The sequence below is a fragment of the Prosopis cineraria genome, unplaced genomic scaffold (assembly GCF_029017545.1).
Source record: "Prosopis cineraria cultivar Desert tree isolate PC_DT_omini unplaced genomic scaffold, ASM2901754v1 PC2, whole genome shotgun sequence".
NCBI lineage: Eukaryota > Viridiplantae > Streptophyta > Magnoliopsida > Fabales > Fabaceae > Prosopis > Prosopis cineraria.
In genome coordinates, this window is record NW_026555333.1 from 1,022,017 (window position 1) to 1,041,881 (window position 19,865).

The 19,865-nt window shown below is 37.3% G+C and overlaps 2 protein-coding genes across 2 annotated transcripts; both read right to left on the reverse strand.

The window, feature by feature from the left end:
- Positions 1-6,439: 6,439 nt before the first annotated feature.
- Positions 6,440-10,937, reverse strand: LOC129303115 (bZIP transcription factor 29-like). Its single transcript, XM_054942184.1, has 4 exons — positions 9,308-10,937; positions 9,093-9,225; positions 8,871-8,955; positions 6,440-6,956 (listed from the first exon to the last, which is right to left on the reverse strand). Exons 1-4 carry the CDS (start codon positions 10,579-10,581, stop codon positions 6,688-6,690), a joined length of 1,761 nt encoding a protein of 586 aa, XP_054798159.1. The 5' UTR covers positions 10,582-10,937; the 3' UTR covers positions 6,440-6,687.
- Positions 10,938-16,728: 5,791 nt separating this feature from the next.
- LOC129302179 (aldehyde oxidase GLOX1) lies at positions 16,729-18,701 on the reverse strand. The gene has a single exon (XM_054940861.1). The coding sequence runs from the start codon at positions 18,619-18,621 to the stop codon at positions 16,996-16,998; it is 1,626 nt and encodes a 541-aa protein (XP_054796836.1). The 5' UTR covers positions 18,622-18,701; the 3' UTR covers positions 16,729-16,995.
- Between the last annotated feature and the right edge of the window lie 1,164 nt (positions 18,702-19,865).

Consider the following 19,865-nt stretch of genomic DNA (forward strand, 5'->3'; position numbering starts at 1 on the left):
AGTCTTCAGTACACCTCCCACCCTCTTGCAGTCAGAGACAAGACGTTCTGTGAGGTCATCGCATTGGAAAATGGCGAGCGTAACATGCTAAACGCAACCTTCAAAACGGACCTCAACGCACACCTTAAATCTGGCTAATTTAATTACGCTGGTGTCCGCGCTGTGTTGCTGTGAGCGGCGTGATATGGTGTGTCAGGTAATCCGTTGAGACTTTTGACAGTGGAAAGAAAAAGCTAATCACATTGTATTTTTTTTTTGGTTTTTTGGTGAATACATTTTATTTTAATTCATCCTGCTCAATACTCTCGTGGTCCAATCTATCTGTATACTGCAGTTTTTTCATTTAAAAATATATTAATTTTTAAACAAAATACCTTATTGAATAAAAATAAATATAAAAATTAATATTAAATTAAAAATAATTAATTATTTTATTGAGAGTAAAATTTAATTAAAAACATGCTGTATTTTTTTATATGTATAAATTATCCATAAATCTTGATACAGGATATTTAACACACAGATAAAAGATACATTTTTATTATAAAATATAAATGGTCATATAATTTATCTCAAATTCAATGCAAAGAAAGTACGGGACCAAAGACTCACAGATTTGTTAGATTGAAGATCGCAAAACTTATACACTCACGAGTCATAGCGGATCACTCGCGAGAAATCACAGATTTACAGTGCAGTTGCAAATTATCGTGCCGCAACGCTAGTCCATTCCGGTTTCTCAGCGACAGTATATTATATTCAACTCGTTTTTTGTTCTATTTTATTTTATCCTTTAAAACGGCCATGTTCTATTCAGTTTGTCTTCGCTTGCAGTAAAGGGTGGGGTCAGACTGGGAGGTTGGATTGAGTATTTAAAGATTGCTATCGTCTGAGATTTAGTTGATGGCGGTAATCATCTGTCATCAATTAATTAATGATTCAAAAGTGCATGAGGGGGAGGGGGAGAATAAACGCTCACAGTATGGTGGTCCGGCGGGATAATTGTGAAGTGCATCGCTAATTGATTGCATTGGAGGGGTGGGAGTGAGGACGACCAAAGGAGTATGCACAGATGACGATCACAGGATAAAATGAATGATTACACGCCACTTGTACTTTTGATCGTAATTTTTTATTTTTGGGGTGGGGGTTTAGAACTGACCGAAGAAGCTTGGAGGGTGGTTGAACCTATCATTTTTTGAAATCGAAGGCGGAGGAATTAGCTGGCGGCGTCTCGCATAAAATAAGACGGAAGATGGAATCCAAAGGAAAGAATTCACTTTCAAATCTCCCAAATCCATCACACACTTTCACATTCACCGCCTCTCCTCACAATCATATATAATCATGCTTCCATCATTCATTTAATCCATCATTACTGATATCCACTCGGAGCATTCAAGACGCCTTTTTTTTTTTAAATAATAGTAAATTACTACTTACTCTTTTTATTTTAAATTAAAAATAATTTAAGATAAAAATTATACATACTAATAAAATATAATAATAATACTTTATAAAATTATTTTTAAATAAAAATATAAATTTTTGAAAAAATACCTTTACACATTTAAATTATTATACTGTAATATTATTTTAATTTTTTTAAAGAATATATTAAAAAAATTATTGATAAAAATTTATTTTTTAAATTATCTTATATTTTGATAATATACAATTTTTTTAAGTTACCTTATAATTTAAAAGAGGGGAGTAATATGTCCTCTGTAGATAATCAACAAGCTTATCTCTCTGACTCTGCTCGCGCGCATTAATACGTGATTCGGATAGCTTGAAGTGAAAAATAAAAATGAGATTGAATGAAAAGATAACGACTTGTCCAAGTGCCGGGCCCCAAGGAGTTTATCTGTTGGTTTCATCACATTCATCCTTTGCTCACTGTACACAGCGTGATTCGGTGGTCTTCCTTGAAAAGCCATCCCTTCCAAAACGAGAAGCAAAGTAAAAGGACTCCCGTCATTCTCTTCATTATCTTGGCCACCTTCAAATATAATTAACCGTAAAATCAATTATCGAAATCTCCAGAGAAATATTGAAATGTTAAAAGCTTCGGATCAGATGGCTATAAAAAAGGCGGACGACAGTTTATACAGATACAAAGGAAGCAGAAGATTGACAGGAATTTTGTCGTGACCTGAACGTGTGACGGGGTAAAGTGAGGCCACGTAAGAGCACATGGGAGCTGGGCACTGCTCCGGAGGGGCATATGAGAATTAAGAAATGAAAGCAGGAGGAGCACATGGGGCCTCTCTCCTGTGGATGCGCCACTTTTTCAACTGACTGCTCTTTAGATTGATCCGCTCTCCAAACGTTCGTCTCTGCCCTCTGCCACCCCTACTTGTAACCGCTACTTCCCCCATCCCTAATTCAATCCTATAAAAAGGCTGGGGAGCTAGTAGCCGAGTCTTTAAGAAGAGTTTGCTAATAGAGGGATGCATGTGGAAGACTATTCCAGTTTACAAGATACATAACTTCAATTGTAACATCTGCAATAGAATGCCATATGCTTTGCCCCAGCCCTAAGTCTGGAGAGCAGGAGAAAAGGCAAGGGTATAGATGTGTGGCCTTGTGTCGGGAAAGCTGGAGCTGTGTCCCCCCCCCCCTTTTTTCCCAAGCGTGAGTTGGCTTTTGGAATGCCTCTTCCAGAGCAGGCACACAGTGGGGCCACACCGGGACAATTATAATGCATTCATCATGATAAAACAAGTCTAATTACCCATCCCCCGTTCATGGAAGCAAAAAGAAAAAAAGGCAAAGAAACCTTCGATGCCAAGGCATAATGAAGTGGCCCGTCCAAGCCGAGCAGGCTTCATTCTTCTTTTTTTTTTCTTTTTCGTTCTTTTATTTTTCAGGGATTTTATACACGAGGCCAGACACCTTATTAGATTTCGGTATGTAGAAGTATATGATGTACTTTCATTTCGGGGATAATTGAGCAATACGAGGTTGCATGGTCCCCATCCCTTGTACGAGCATCCATCTGATGATATTAATGGGAATACTATAGTGCAGGGCACAGAACACAGATGGTGTGATGCCACCCATCTAACCTCTTGGTAAAATGCTTGGGAACCTTGCTGCGGAGAAGGAGGGTAGCATTAGCATCTCAAAGGAAGCAAGGCGTCTCAATCATAAAGAAAGAATAATCATTTCAGCAATCAACAGGCATTTAAGTACGACGCCACATGACTGGCCACCACTTCCATCTATTATACTAGGCCAGTGGACCCCCTCTCACATGGGATTCCAAGCACCCAAACGCACGCACGCACGCGCTATTTTCTGATTGCCTCGTTTCCCACCGTTTAAAACATAACAATGATCATGAGCCCCGCTAAAATATTCCCGGGTGAAACTTGTAAATTCCGCCATTACAAGCGTAATCTAATGGATAATGCACACCATAAAGAAGCAGCAAAGGCTGTGCCGGTGTGAGGTCTAATTGAAAGCATATGGACCCGGAACGACTCACTGCTGCCTGAAAATGTTAATTTGGTTGTGCCATAAATATCAGTGCTAACCTATTATGCGCGGGATGTAACACATATGATAGAATTGAACTCAATTATACGTGGCCATGTCAAGAGGATTCATAATTAAACTCGAGACTTAATATTTTATTACTTTATCGTTTATTCGTTCGTAGGTCGCTCCCCCTTTCGTTCAGTTTCCATCCCTCACTAGAAGTAATTCGAGGTCACCAATGATGGAAGAGTGAGACCAAACGGCAGATGAAGAATGATAATGGCAGGCAGCCTTTCATTTCAGGGCTCATGCTGGCCTTTTAGACTTTAGAGTGGTGGACGTAAGTTTGTCACTGGCACCTCAGTAGTCAACATTTTGGAGGTTTGAAAGGAAGCCCAGAAGACAGCCGCCATCATGGTCGTTTCATGAGCTCTTGGAACTTGTATCCCCGCTGAACACAACACGCCCCCATTTCATGGCAATGAGCTTATGGATGCCAATACAAGTGCATCTGTCCTCTATATTAGAAACCAATCCGGTCGTGCAAACCATATTAATGGCGTCAATTAGAAGCCTCCTTTTTTTTTTTTATCGGCAACGATCGATGGGCAATTAGATAAATCAACACGGGCAGCATTCAAGTAGCAACTATAATCTATTTCTACCACCATGTCATTCACTTTGATTCAAAAAACAAAATCCCATCACACAAGTTATAACTGTGGATTACCATAACTTACTCTCGAGCACCGTATCGTCCGGCTATCATAGGGAGACCAAAATCTGGCCTCATATTTCTTGATCAACAGCAAAAAACAATTCCCTAGTCCCAGACAATAAAGGTTGGAAAAGGAGAGAGCACCCTCAAGAACTGTGGAAAATGAAATGCGAAGTAAAACATTTAGCAAGGCCAAAATTTAAATATGATGCAATGGTGGCGGTGAATTATGCAAGTACACTTCTGCTATTTTTTATGATTAAAAAACCAATGTCATGACTTTCGGGGTCTTCCTCTAGCAAATGTCTTCACAGAAGATTCAGGGCTCTTGTTTGCTGACGTCCGCGGCCAGATCCTTTCCCCCAGCAGCTAATTTCTTTGATGCCTTACCTCGACCTCTCCCTAAATTATTTCCACCGCGTTGTCTTTTTTTTTTTTTCTGCCTCACCATTCACTTGCTCTTCCCTCTCGTCATCACCCCAGTCATTACTTTCTTCCGCCTCAGATTCAGATGACTCTTCTGACTTCTTCTTAGAATCGTCGGCTCCTTTTGCACCCATTTTTTCCCTGTCTGCTTAGCCTCTAGAGTTTTGCTCTCAGATTCTTCAATTCCTGCAGCGCATTCAAATCAACAACCAGTTTATGGACCTTTTAGAATGCAGGCCTTCCTAACTGCTAAAACTAAGGATAGGATTGGTCAGGAATAACTCTCAGGCCTCTAACCAGGAACGACCACGGGAAAGTTTGACTATTTTTCTTTTGGCCAATAGGAAATCTTGTATCTGTAAACATTTAACTCAATTTGAACTAATACAACAACTAAAATACCTTCAGCAGAACCTGTGTCATATCTACCAAGCTGTTGAAAAAGGAGTAGACACTGTCAGTTTGCATCAGCAAGCAGAATAATACTAAAGAAAAACAAAGAAAGAAAACACCAAAAGCTACAATAATAAACCACATAGATAGTATAGGAGGTGATACGACATTGCCTGCGACATGTTGTTTTACCTTCTAACAAAGTGAAATTTATTATCGATACAACAGCTATAGTGAGATCATCCCACTACTATCAGTGACACACAGCATTAGCATTACCTCTGGATTGCTCTTCACAAAAGGATGGGTAAATATTTTATAACCAAGATGACCTTTTCGGGAGGAAAGATGAGTCCTAATTTAGCTCAAATTAGATCTTGGAGTATGCAATATTAGTAACCCTTCACTTGCCTTGAACATAGCTTACTTTAAGAAGAAAAGCATTGATGACGCTAGCCTCCGAACAAAAAAGTTATTGTAATAAAATTTGAATTTCTGAACTTTGCAGCAGTTCACTGAACACTCATAACAACTGAACATATCATTTTTAACAGAACCTGGCTGCCCACGCTTATTCCAACCAAAGGGCAAGGGAGTGTCAATCCTCAATTGACAACTAAAATGCGGCTTCTACCGACTCCTACTTTGGAAAATTTTTTTCTTCAGGATCAGAAATCAGTCAACTTTAGGACTCTGACAAATTACAATAGAAAGCCTTGCAGGAAAAAAAATACAAAAGTGACTTCTGAATTGGTGGCGGCTTAGCCAAGCACAGAACTCACTATTTGAGCTGAAATTAATGATACAAGATCAGTTTTATTTTCAAATTGGGATGTTCAAGTGCAACATGCACAAAAGGAGTACCATACTGTGTGCAGATTATCTAGCTAGGAAAGCTCATAGATCAAATGGCGACATTATATATCTCAAAGAACCTCCGATTAAATGTCATGCCAGGTGGTGTGTGTATATATATATATATATATGAGATAGACAAAATTTCTGGTTTTAATTTCTCCTTGTTTTTCCTTTCGTAGGTTGCTGTAGCATGCAACTTTTTCAAGCTTTGATCTTGCCTCCTATTAAAAAAAAATAAATGCCAATTGAGTCACACATCTGCGGTTCTAATAAAGTTATTCTTCCTCCATGTTGGACCTGCGGAGCTCCTGCTTCACTTTCAACAATCTTATTTTGTGTTCAATTATTCCCTGTCGTGTCTCAAAGAAACAAACTAAACGCCCCAAGACTCACCACCAAAGGATCACAGCCCTTCGCTCATCAGCTAACAGAAACTGATTTCCTCAGAAAACATCCTCCATAATCCACTGTGCTCACACTCGTGTATCCATATAGACAATGCCTTCAAGAAAATATTGCGCTCCCAAGAATTTTTGATATCTCTAAATCCAGAACAAATTAATACTGTGAAATATAAGATTGTTTTCATTAGCAAGGGCGAAAATGCAGTCAAAACACGACCACTACAATAACAAGAAACTGTTCCGAGCATATATTTTATAATGGGTGAAACCTACAAATTAATAAATTAAATAGAGCTGATGTATAGACTATTAAAAATATAAAAGTAAGTTAATGCCACCCATCGCCTAAAGGAATTAAATGTAGCTTGACTGGAGAGCGACTATCTATGATTCGGTGCAAGCTCAGAAGGCAGTAGCTTTGTCATTTTGAGGCTGGAGATTCAATTCATTATGTTGAATCTGGTGCGACTGAGGCTGGGTCTCCTCCTGAGGCTGATGTTGCATTTGCGATCGTTTAAGCTGGCCAGGCTGCTCATGCTGCAATTGGAACCTTTGTTGATTAATAGCATGTTGGCGAGCTGCTATGCAGCCCGAGAGAATAGGCTCGCCACCAAGTTCTGTGACTGCAAGCCTCAAACGCTGGACTTCAGCAGTCAAGGTCTCATTCAGAGCTGCCCAAATAGGAAGACAAGAGAATGCATAGTCATTTACATGTAAACCTACCACACTTGCAAGACATTCTAGCATCCTGCTAAATTAAGAAACATAAAAGCAAAGGACCCTGCAGCTGAAAGGGGGGGTTGGAAACGTAACAGGAAATAGTGAAATTAACATGGCATATACTTCTTCATAAATGCGCTAATTGTCAAGTAGAATTGATGCTAGTATATGTTAGTCTCAGAATAATTTCTGTTTGATTGTTAATTAGTTGTAACTGATTTTATTAAGCCTTATACAGTGTATTTAATCCTGTATATAAACACTTGTATAGATCCATCTTCGTTAATGCAATATACATTTTTCATTCAGTATTCCCATTCTCGTTTGGTAACAGTATAACCCACAGCACATCTTATGTTCCTCGTAAAAATTAAAATAAAAAGAAGAGGGTGGGAGAAATTAGAGGACCAGATTGATCAGGTGAAGGTATCATGCCGTTCACAAATTCAAGTTGACAAATTTAAAACATGTTCTGGAGAACTATCTTTTTTTATTGGTTTGAAATGAGACATAAAATATAAGTTGGGTGGTTTAAATGAAAAAAGGCTAAAGAAATTATTTATGATCGAAGCTTACCTAATAAACTTAATAAGAAATTTTATTGGAACTGATATAAGACTAATCATGTTATATAGGTATGAATGTTGAGCTTTAAAAAGACAATAGGAGCATGAAGTTTAAGTAGCAAATATGAGGATGTACGAAAAAATAAAATACAAAATGAGCATCTACAAGAAAAAATGCGCGTGACTTCTATTGAAATAAAAATGATAAAAAATCATTTGAGATAGTTTGAACATGTATAGAGAAGTCGTGAAAGGCACAAGTGAGGAGAATGAAATGAATAATTTTAAACCCTGTAAAGAGAAGTAAAAGATGACTAAAGAGAACACTTACGGAAGCTATTGAATGAGACTTCTTGATTAATAGTATTCCTAAAAGCTTGACTGATGATAGAGCACAATGTTCTCATGCAATTTATACAGCCAACCTGCCTAACGGGACAAGGCTTGCTATTGTTTTTGAAATAAGACGACAATATCTTAATCCAGCCAATATCATCAAATATTAAAAAATAACAGGAAAATTGAGATATTCTAAAGTAACAAGCATCAGATATTCCTTTTATTTTTTAATATTAGTTCTAACAAGAGGTATTCCTTCAATCCAGCAACAAAGATGAAATCGATATTGGGTTCGTAGCAACCATTGTTTAAGGAGGCCCTCTAATGGTATTCAGTGACCACGAGGAATTAACACTAAGATGCCTCAAAATTTAAGTGGTAAAAATGAGGGTAATTTTTATTTTTCAAAATAATTAATTTCACTAGAAAAAGCAAAGGAATATTTGAATTTTCACCAGGACGTTATGTTTCCCCTCTTATTAAAAGCTAATGTAGTCCACTGATGAATGAAAAGTTATAAACATTTGGCCAAAATAAATTCAAGCTAGAAATCTTGAAATGCAGCTTAGAGAGTCTTCTTCAAAGCAAACAAGAAGGTAAAAGTCAAGTTTGCTGACCAAGAAAAATGCCCTTGGAATCCAAAAATTTGCAGGTGCTTGACAAGATGAAAGCAGACGTTCCTAGGCCAGGCAGGCAAAAAGAAGCAGAAATGCTCATGTAACAAGCCTTAAGGAAGAATACAGTACACAACTGACTCATTAACAGCATGCAGAGTTATCGTTGGGCAATCTTTGCCATGAAGTGAATATTATTAACCTTTTAAGAGAATAATTAATGTACATCATCCCATATATAAAGATATTTCCCAGGAAAGCACACATGAAAAACATCCAATTTGAATAGGAAGCCAGATTCAGCTAACTAAAACCAAAAGGCAGAGAAAAAAGGGCATATACAAACCATCCTTCAGTTGGGACTGCTGTTCCATGGCTTGAAGCCTGAATTTCAACTCACTGTTCTCACTTTTAAGATGTGAGTTATCCCTCTGGCAACAAGAGCAAAAACACAGAACCAGGAGTTGTGAGCATGATTCATGAAAACTTGCTTCATAAAAAAATATATATATAGTTGATAAAGTTAAATAGGAAAAGAAGACATGAGTTCATCCTAGAAGGTGCCCACCTGTAGTGTGGTAAATTGAGTAGACATTGTGGTTGTCTCTGACTGAAGAGTTTGCACCTTGTGCTCTAGTTCAGCAATGTACTGCACCTTTCGCTCCTTGGATCGAGCAGCCGATTGACGATTAGCTAATATTCTGGGTGAATATATATGAACTATCATGAGTTAAATTTTAATAGGAGATAAAATAAGGGAGAAGAGAACAAGAAATATAGTACCTTTTTGCACGTTTGGGATCTGACGAAGCAATCTCAGCAAGTTTATCACTTTCCATTATTTTTTTTAGCTCCAGTTCAGTGAATTCACCATTTCTCAACTCCATGTTGATCTCAAATGTTTTACCATCTGCTGAATTGCTAGGTGAGCGCTGACAAACTCCATTCCCCAAAGGAGGAAGCTTTGGTGAATCATCTCCAATATGCAAATTTCCTATAGAACTATCCAAGGAAAAACTTCTCCGATGACGGGAGCCTGGTGCAATGTCCCCATTAGAACTCCTCTTGATTCCTTCCCTCCTTTCCTCCACAAAGCTCGAAGTTGCCCCTTGTGTGGAGGTAGTTTTTCCACTTACAAGACTCTCAACTTCATTATCACTGCTTTCAAAAGTCTTTGATTCTTCCGCACCAGATAAGTTCACATTATCAATATTGTCCAAATTCATATACACGCTAATTAAATCATCCATCACATCCTCTTTCCTCTCAACCATAGGTTTTGCATTGTAACTATCAACATGACCCTCATCCTTTTTTAGCTCCTTTTTTACCAATTGAATTGGCTTCTCCAATCCTGAGTTTTCTCCTCTAGAAATTGAATTCTCCAGATTCATCCAAGTAGGAGAGACAACCAGCTGAGGAGAAGATTGAGCGAAGCCAGAGATTCCTAATGGAGTATCACTGCTGGAGCGCCTGTGCCCTTTACGAGGAAGAACACTAGGACCAGCTTGAAAGGCATGATCCCTATTGACGGGCATAGAAATGCCAGGGCCATGAGAGTTAACCACACTTTCTTCCATGGACACGTCTGGGGAAATCGAGTTAGAAAGAGGGGTCGCCGAGGGCTCACAATAAAGTGAAGGACTCAATGGAGGCAAGCAATCCGGGGAAAAAAATGAGTGTTGGGACAAAGACCTTGAATGGGAAGAACGAGGTCTCATATTCGGAGAACGCAATTGCTGGGAAGCCGATTGGAACTCTGAAATTGGGGGATAGTGTGACGAAGATGGGATATTTGGGTGGGATGGAGGTATGCCGGGTTTCAGATTCTCAGGACTAAAATTTTGTTGCATCAGAAGCGCAGACGCGCCCATTTGAGAGGCATTGAAATTGGGGCTGGGAGCATTGAATCGGTTTTGTGGCCTCAGAGTTGCTCCAGGAGAGGAAAAAATTGCGGAACCGATTAGTTGCATACCAGTATCAGTACCAGTACTGGCTGGGTCGATACCTTGATTACCTTCCATGGACTTACAAGGTCTATATTTGAAACTATTCATATATCAAGAAAATTTCAGTTTGGGACAGCAATAACCAAATTGCAACTAATTGACAGTCAGATACAGTGGCATAGACTTTCTACCTGGTTTATATTGAAGCCCTATCTCGTCGCAGCAAAAATCAAAAACCCCAGGGAAAGTACACGAGCAAGATGACCAGCCAAGAGGGAGAATCATGCGTTCAAAGCTTGGAAAATCGACTCCGGAGGTAGCGACCAGCGATAACAGAGCTGTCCTGAGTAACAAAGGTGAACTCTCTCGCTTAAGAAATGCCGCTGAAGACCGTCAGCGGATGCTCGCATTCTTTGGAGTTCGGACGATGACGAACGAGTATTGACTAATGTGTAACTCTTCTCTATAAATACTTCGTCTGTGTCATTGCATAGAGACGCGGTTTTATATTCCTTTTTCTTCGCCTTTCGTAAGGGAAGATTCTATCTAATATTATTGTATTTACTAGTTTACTATTTGCGCATTTGTCAATCCTCGCCAGGATTGCCCTTGTAAAAATGCCTACAAGGCTTCTCGCCACAAGCGAAAAAAACATTGTAAGATTTCCCCGCAATCAAGGTCTACATAAAACGTACATTCATCCTCGCAATGATATGACCATAGAATGGCATTTTATTTAATACTGCATCTTTGCTATTTGAGCCCTGTGCAATGCATCAAACTATCGATACTAATTTTCTTTCTCATTTGTTAATTTGGGTTAGAATGGATTAGTGAACAATGGTTGATTTCTTGCTCAATGTCTAGCAGATAGTGAAGGGATTGCACTTGACAATTGGAGTCGTGGGTCACGGCATGACTCTGTTTGACCCCAACAAAGTATATTAGATAGATTTTTATAATTAATTCATGCCATTGTGCGCTTAGGTGGAAGTGGAGAGGGAAGTAAAATTAAACTTTACAGAAAGCAGTAATGTATATTTTACGTGATATGATTCACAAATGTTTTATAAAAGCGGAGATTTTCTTGCAAAAAATTCTCCCATGGTTATAGTAGGAGATGACTTCTCATGAAATTTTATTTCGCAAGGGTTTTCCCGAAAATATCCCCACAGTACTATAAATGAGAGGCAATTATTAGGGAAGGTTGACCCAAAAAAACGCCGACACACAAACATAACCGTGATTAGACAGGAGCTTGGCGCCCCTTCCTTCTTAAGAAAGTCTCAAGAATGTACAATTGATCGAAGAATAGATGGAACCAGAATGAGCACGAAAAAAGTTGCACGCAGCCTCGAAAGCTCGCTAGCTACACACGGATATAGCTGATAATATGGGTTAAATTTAGATGTGAAAATAAGTTAAGTTAAAATTTAGTTAAATAAATTTGAGTTTGCATGGTAAGTTAAAAATTTGAATTTAATTTAAAACATATATAAAGTTTTTCTCATAATTCAAGTATGAGCTTCTCTAAAACTTGGCCTAACTTAAAAGCTTTTTTAAAAACTTACTTAAAAAAAACATTTTAAATAAGGTAGCATTTTAGTTTTAAATGTCTTAAATATATATTAAAACTATTAATATGAATATATAACATAATTTATTAATTATAATATATAATAATTAAAATGACTTATCAATTACAATACAATAATAAAGTAATAATATTAAAATCAATATACAAGTTCAATTTGATTGAAAACATAACTAAAAAATAAATTGATTAAAAATTAAATTGTAAAATTGATGAGTGTGTCATATATTATATGGAGTGAGTGTGTGTGTGTGTGTGTGTGTGAATATACCCCATTCAGCTCTTAAGACAGGCCTTAAAAAATTAGGCTTAATATATTTAACTAAATAGGTCTAATTAAAGACATAAATTTCACCTGAACCTATTTAATAAATAGTTTAGGTTGAACCTAAAATAAGTTAGAGCGTATGCCCTTAATAGGAGCTAAGCCTATTTTCAACCTTAATTGAGGCTGCAAGTTTAACCCATCAGTTCACACAAAAATGTGGATTATATTGAAAAAATGAGCTTATTTTCATGTGAACACTCGCAGCGAGCTAACCATTTAAAAAAGAAGAAGACAAAGTCATTCTAAATTGTCAAACTTGGTAAAATCTTAAAATTGAACTGTTATGGTTAATTTTTAAAAATTTTAAAAACTTTTAATATTGAATTGGGTTATAAGATTAAATTTATATTATCCATATTGATAATAAAATAAGTTTATTAATTTTTTATAATTTTTATTTTAATAATTATTAAATAAAAAATAAAATAAAATTTGTTAAGCTGGACCGTCCAAAACTGAGACTGGACTCGAGTTATTATGACAAATCATTAACAACTAAATTAATCAACCTTATCTAGAAAATGGAAAGCCTTTATTTGGACAACAAAGACATGAAGAATAAATTTTCGTTGCCCAGCTATACTAATTGACTTCTATACATTTTCATTTGGACAACAAAAAGTACGTGATAATAATTAATTTTTATTTTAACTTCAGTCTCGCTGCTTCTAATCTAGTTACATCTATACTAATTGTCTTCTAGCAAGCTAATTGCACTATTGACATAGCTGGGTTTGAATAAAACATGTGCATATACCTGATATTTTAAGATCTTGAATCAAGATATAACATTAGTGGACATATACAATTTCAGGCCCAATTAAAGATTCATTAGATCTCCCCAATAAAACTATCTATTGAGATGATCTAGCATAATTAATGTTATTGCAATTTCTGATAAAACTTCTAACATTATGATTCATTAAAAAAAAAAAATCAAACTTAGGATTGCAATTAAACTTTTTAATATATTTATTTGTAATTGATATACATTTATTTTGAACTGTATTAATGTATTTTTAATTTGTATTTTTTGTAATGATTTAGAAGCAGTTTAATTGTTATTTAAATAATTAATTCTTAGGGAGAAAATATGATTTTTTATCACACAAAACTAAAGTAAAAAAGTGAATTTACAATTTTTAAAATAAAAAAATATATAAAAAATATTTGTTATTCCCACCAATCTGCTAACAAATTGGTAAAAATACAACTTGCACAAGATGCTAGTTTTGTCAACCTATCATGTCAGACTTGTATCCAACTACAAACTAGTTTGCAGATTGTGAGTTAATCCATATTACTAACTTTATTATAGATCTTGTGAGTGTGAGAACTCTTTTCAAATCGTGTAGCTATGAGAAGTTTATATGATTTTCCTTCACGTCTCATTAAACAATGAAATTCTCATATATGCTGGCAAAAAATAAACGACAAAACCAACAAAACAACTCAGGAGTTCTCGTAATTCTTGATACTCAGTAGCCAATAATACCTCACCAATTTCTTAACGTTCACATTTACTGGTCAATGTTTCACGGGCCATTATTTGTGATAATTAAGCTCTCACAGAAATTAAACCTGTAAAAATGTGTGAATGATTCAATAAAATTTCATGTAAATTCAGGAATGATAAAATAATAAAATGAGAAGAAAGACTGGTGGTAAAAAAAAAACAAGAAGAAGAAAGACTAAAAATAAAAATTTCACAAAAATTCAGGAATCTCGATTTTAAATAATTTAAATCCTTTTCGTTCCTCTTCCTCCGCGTTTTTCAGGCAATGGGTCGGTGAATTGTTAGCAGACAAAGAAACGAACCCTTTTAAATTGACTTCAGTACTTTTTAACTTCAAATTTGCCATTTTTATGTACTGACGTAACCCGAAGAAAAAGATAACCCTCTCCTGAAATTAGTTCAAACGCGTACACTGAAAGCAATAAAATCCCGTAATTGAAATTGGAAAATTAAATAAGGATAAACTATATGCACGGATGATGAAGAATAACTACGCTTCAATTTTTAATAGTGTAGTCAATATACATATTATAATACTTGTAGATTATTCATAACCACTATTATAAAAAAAAATATGAATATGTATTAACATAATTAAATCTTGCTTGGTAGGCGGTAGCATTGTATATTTTCATAAACTAACCTTTTTTGAACCGCACAGAGGATGCCTGTTTTTTTTTTTTTGTGGGATCATCGATGAAAATGATAAACAATTAAAAAAAGTTGTTAAAAAAAAACTAATATGAAACTCAGATCGGGGATGAATTCAAGTATTCGGCCTTAAATAACACACACACACATTTTAGGTGACCACTGCAAAATTGTGAAAAAATTACAGCCACTCTTGTCATATTATTTATTTATTTTTTACTGAAATTTGTAATCAAGATCAAGTGAATAAATAAATATTTTCATAGAAGACAATAAAACTGTGGATAGAAATTCTTTGAAAAAGATACATGAGAGCTCAAGAAGACTTATAGTGATCGTGATCCATGAATATGTATTTTATATTGATAAAGTCTCAAGAGCAAGTCTAGTGGTCATGATCCAAAACCGCCATTCTCCTTGTTTTTGATTGATCCTCTGCCCCTTGGTCCCCAGTCCAATATGTACGCAAAATGGCTGGATGGCATTGAGGACAGGGAGGCCTAATTTCATTTTCTTCCTTACGTTCTCTATCACATCGAACCATCATTTATTACCATCAGACTGCGACTTGCCTATAATCTACACGTTCTCCTTCTAATTTTATTTACAAATCATTTTCAATATATTTCATTAAAATTAAGAAAATATTTTAAATTTATTAATTTTCTCTTAAAATTTAATAAATTTTTACCTTAATCTCTAATAAATATTCTTAAATTTTATTAGTGATATTCTTATTTAAAATATTTAATAAGGATAAAAATATAAAGTTGAGCATTAAAAATTGACAAGTGCCTTATAAATATGATTAAATTTTTTCTCTCTCTCTACCCTATAAATATGACTAAAAGAGTATATATTTACAAAACTGTGACACGAAGGAGTTCCTGTATGTTTGTTTATCACTTTTAGCATTACTTTTTCTGCTAAACTTAACTTCTAAAAATTTCCTCTACAGAACTACAGTGGTAAAAGTAAAAGTATAGGTAAAAGCAAAAGTATGAGTTGTTTTTATCATTTTAAATAAAAAAATATAACTTTAAATTACTACACTCTATTCGTATTTTATTATGGGTTCCTGCACTTTTTTTAATATTTTAGATAAAAATTTAAAACACTACAAACTAAATCAAGAACTTATAGCAAAACACGAGTGAAGTATAGAAATTTAAAGTTATGTTTTTTTTTAAATATTAATATGTCAAATGCACTTTTAACTATTTATAAACTAAACACGCCTCTTATTTCTAATCAGTTTTCAAAATTATAAATTAATGTGGAACCATACTATATCTGTATGGGTCGACAATCGTAAATTGCTAGATTGACTTAACCAAATCATATTTGAGCTTGTCGAGCCTAATTGAAATGTTTCTCTAAAAGATATTTTTCAAAATTTGTACGGACTTGAACTTAAGACTTCATGTATTAGTGGTCATAATTAGATTAGGTTTTACTATATACTAATTTATATTTCTCTGAAAACAGATAGTATGCACTGCAATATGTAAGTTTTACGAAAGTTACAATCTTTTTATTCTACTATATATAGAACAAGAATTCTGCCATGCATGTGAAACCTACAGCCAACTCCCAACTCCAAAAACATATAACTATAACGAAATATAGAATAATTAAAAACAAAAAAGGGCCTGCAATTAATGGGCTCCGCGCCGGATAGCTAGTTGCGTTTTAGACACATCACCCAAGACAAACAGCAACAAATCATCTAGTAAACCAGTTATTGGCTGCGGAGCATTTTGGAAAATTCCGATGTGGTCGCGCGTCCTATCCCCCTCTGTCTCTTGTTTCTTAACGTTACCACGTAGGAGTTTGTCCGATTACTCATGGACGTTTGATCTTTAAGCAACACATATTCCGTATCCTGATAATACCATAGTCATGTAAGGTCCAGGAGTGACGTCTCCCTTGCGCCAACCAGGCTTTCTCATTCACTTCGTTAATTGCTAAGCTTCACTTGAACCCAAAATCTCCCGTCCCAAAATTAAATTCCATATCCCTACGCTCACCCACTTCAAGTAATCCATTGAAGCTCCCGGCAGTCCATTAACTTTTTTTAAAACAAAAAAACGTGTGACCTGCAACAGTACGTTGCTTTTTATTTTTTGTTGGTTAATAATTAGAAGGCGCCCGAATTTGAATCAATTTCTTTGACGAAATTGGGAAGTTAAAACCCTCATCATCATATATAGTGAAAGCTGTGGGCTACAGAGCCCCAGAGAAACCTGTGTGCCGTAATGTTCATGAGTTCATGCCTGGGGATCATTTCAGTTTTCACGGGTGGAGATTTGACAAAATGGAAGATAAAGAAATTAAAACACACACGCACTATACACATACATACATACATAAATACATACATACATATATATATATATATATATATATTAATATAAATAATTGGTTCATACTTCATAGTATTTGGAGCCAAATACCCTCGCTGGGGATTTCTCGATTGACCACAAACAGCAGATAAAAACCGGGGGGTGCCAGGACAGACGAACCGGGGGTGACAACCTCAACTCTGAATGTCAATTTTCCGAGGTTGGACACTGTAAGAACGTCCAGCACCAGCAGCCTCTGGTTCATAGAGAAAGAATGCGTGTTAAAAGGTGGCGCCAACATCGTAACCGACACTGAATTTGGCGCCAGCATTGCCGTCACCCTGAACGTCACCACCAACTTGTCCCCGTACTTGACCTTGGTCTGAGAAGCTGGCGATAGAATCTTTGGACGCGCGTTTGAAAACTCTGCCTCCAAGTACCAGGGAGAATACGCCTCTAACCTCAGCTCCGTTGGTAATAACACTTTCGTGAAATTGTAATACCTGTGGGGATTGCTACCTCCCACGAGCACTCGACCGTCCCGGAGCAAGACCGCGGTCGAGTGGTAGACCCGGGGAATATTGGACGGGTTCTCCGACTGGAACCGAGACCCGATCGGGCTGTCCGGTTTATAAACAAAAGGGTTCAGCACCGGGTTCCGCCCCAATTCCCATCCTGCCGTGCCCGCGGCTGCTCCGTTGATGATCAGAATGTTGCCGTTTGGAAGAATGAGCATGTCGTTCATGACTCTGGCTCCGGGCATATTCTCCATGACCCACTGCGGCTTAGGGTCGGTTATTTTTATCCGAGCGCAGGTATTCAAGGCTCCCATGAATGCACTACCCTGGTTAGCCTGCTTGAAAGAGCCTCTCGGGGCTCCGCCACAAATCAAAACCTCCGCTTCGATCGACGCCTTTAGCAGATTCCTCAAAGGTAACAGGACCGCGGATCCTGTGCTCGGATAACACCGCGGATCTCCTCCTGGTATTTGCGGGAATGTCTTGACCGCTGTGCTCTTCCTGTAATCGAACAGGATAGCTCGATTGTTGGCGAATATGAACAAATTGCCGTCCACGTTCAAGAAAACAAAGGGATACAGGTTGTTCTCTGCACCTGGGTCGTTTGTCTGCACTAGAAAGGGCAAACTATAAGCGTTTCTGGCCGCAGGTGTTTTGGGATAAAATTCGTAGTTGAATGCCCGTCTGCCGCCGACGATAATCTGGCGTCCGTCTGGCAGAATGTGATTGGTGGCGTACCACCTACGAGCTGCGAGCGCGCCATTTTGTTCCTGCCAGTCACAGGCGGGACAAGGATTGAACATCCTGACGGCACGCTCCCCGTCGTTGAAGCCACCGGTCTGAACGAGACGGCCGTCGGGGGCGACGGAGCCAGAGGAGCACCAGACATCAGTCTGGACGAATAGCGGGCGGAAAGTATTGGAGGAGACATCGTACTCGATGGAGTGAGCAGTGCAGTCGACCTTAGCAACCTCCTCGTACGGGTCGCGGCGGCATTTGCCACGAGGCAAGGATAAATTGGAAAAGCCAAAGTCGGTGCGGTCGAAGATGACAACGCGGTCGTTGTGGAGTAACTGCATGTGCATGGCTACAAGGCCGATGCTATTCTGGAGGAGTTGCCAGCGGCCACAGGCGGCTTGGGCGGAGAGGAGAATGGATGAGAAGAGAAAATGGATTAAAAGGGCAAGCAAAGTCATGGTGATGGCTGGGGGTAGAGGCCGGGGCAAGGGGAAGGAATAGGATGACTTGGAACTGCCGGATGCTGGACAGTCGACATATGGCGTAGCAGCCTGTCTGGTCGCAGCTTTAAATACCCGTGAGGACTCACGATGACTGTCATTTAGTGCATGTATACCCACGTGCTAGCTACTGCGCGCAAGCGTGTGGGTATGTAATTAAATAATAATTATTTTTAATTAAAAGTTACTGTAACAAAAATATCAATGTTCGTTGTTGTTGCTTACTTTTATATCGCTCGTCTCGTCCCTATATGTTTGCGCCTTGTGCGAAGTTTTATTTTCTTTTTATAAATTGAAACAGTTTGTATCTATTGCATTATTGACTTTTATACAACAAACAATAAAAAATAAAAAATCAAATAATTAAAAGAAACTTCGCTGTGGAGCGGAGACTGAGGAGGATGATCTATTTTCGCCTGACACCTGACCCAGTTTCACGAGGAGAGGGGTTCCTCCATTGTTTTTTCTCTCCTTTTTCCTCTCTTTCTCAATTCCTACCATTGATTTTATTTTATTAAGTAAATTTATTTTAATTATAAATTTAATGAATGGTGAGGATTGAAAAAGGGTGGGAAAATGAGAGAAGAGAAAGGGAGGAACCCCTAACACTAGTTCCATGACCTGCTCCTCCAGAGGAGGATGAGTAACTGGTCTCTGCTAATTAGAGGTGGAAGAAGAAACAGAATAAAATAAAATCGCAACACGTATAAAAAATATTCGTCAATTTAAAGTTCTATTCGAATGAACGCTGCACGTATACATGCCGTGGCGATCTTTATGGCTAACTATACTTAAAAAGGATAAGATCCCACGTCAATAAAAATAATTGAGTTTTAAAAAATCAAAGCAATGGTCTCGTTCAACCACGCATATCCAATTATCCATTAATCTGAAAAAACAATAAATAACTGGACATGCAGAGATTATATATAGGTGAAAATGGGCATGCAAATATTAATTGAAGAATGCTAGTGAATATTCAAACTAAAGGAAGGTCAGGTGTCATCAAAAGAAATCTCTGCCTGCATTGGGTGAACGGGAGAGAACAGAATGCAGGCATTAAACATTTTCGATGCACTTGCGTTATGAAATTAATTTAAAGGGCAACCAACTTGACCAGAACAAAATGCCCCTAAAGACGATGGTTGGGCTGTTGGATACGGAAATTTATGTGCACTTTTTGAGCGAGGGGGAAGTTCTAC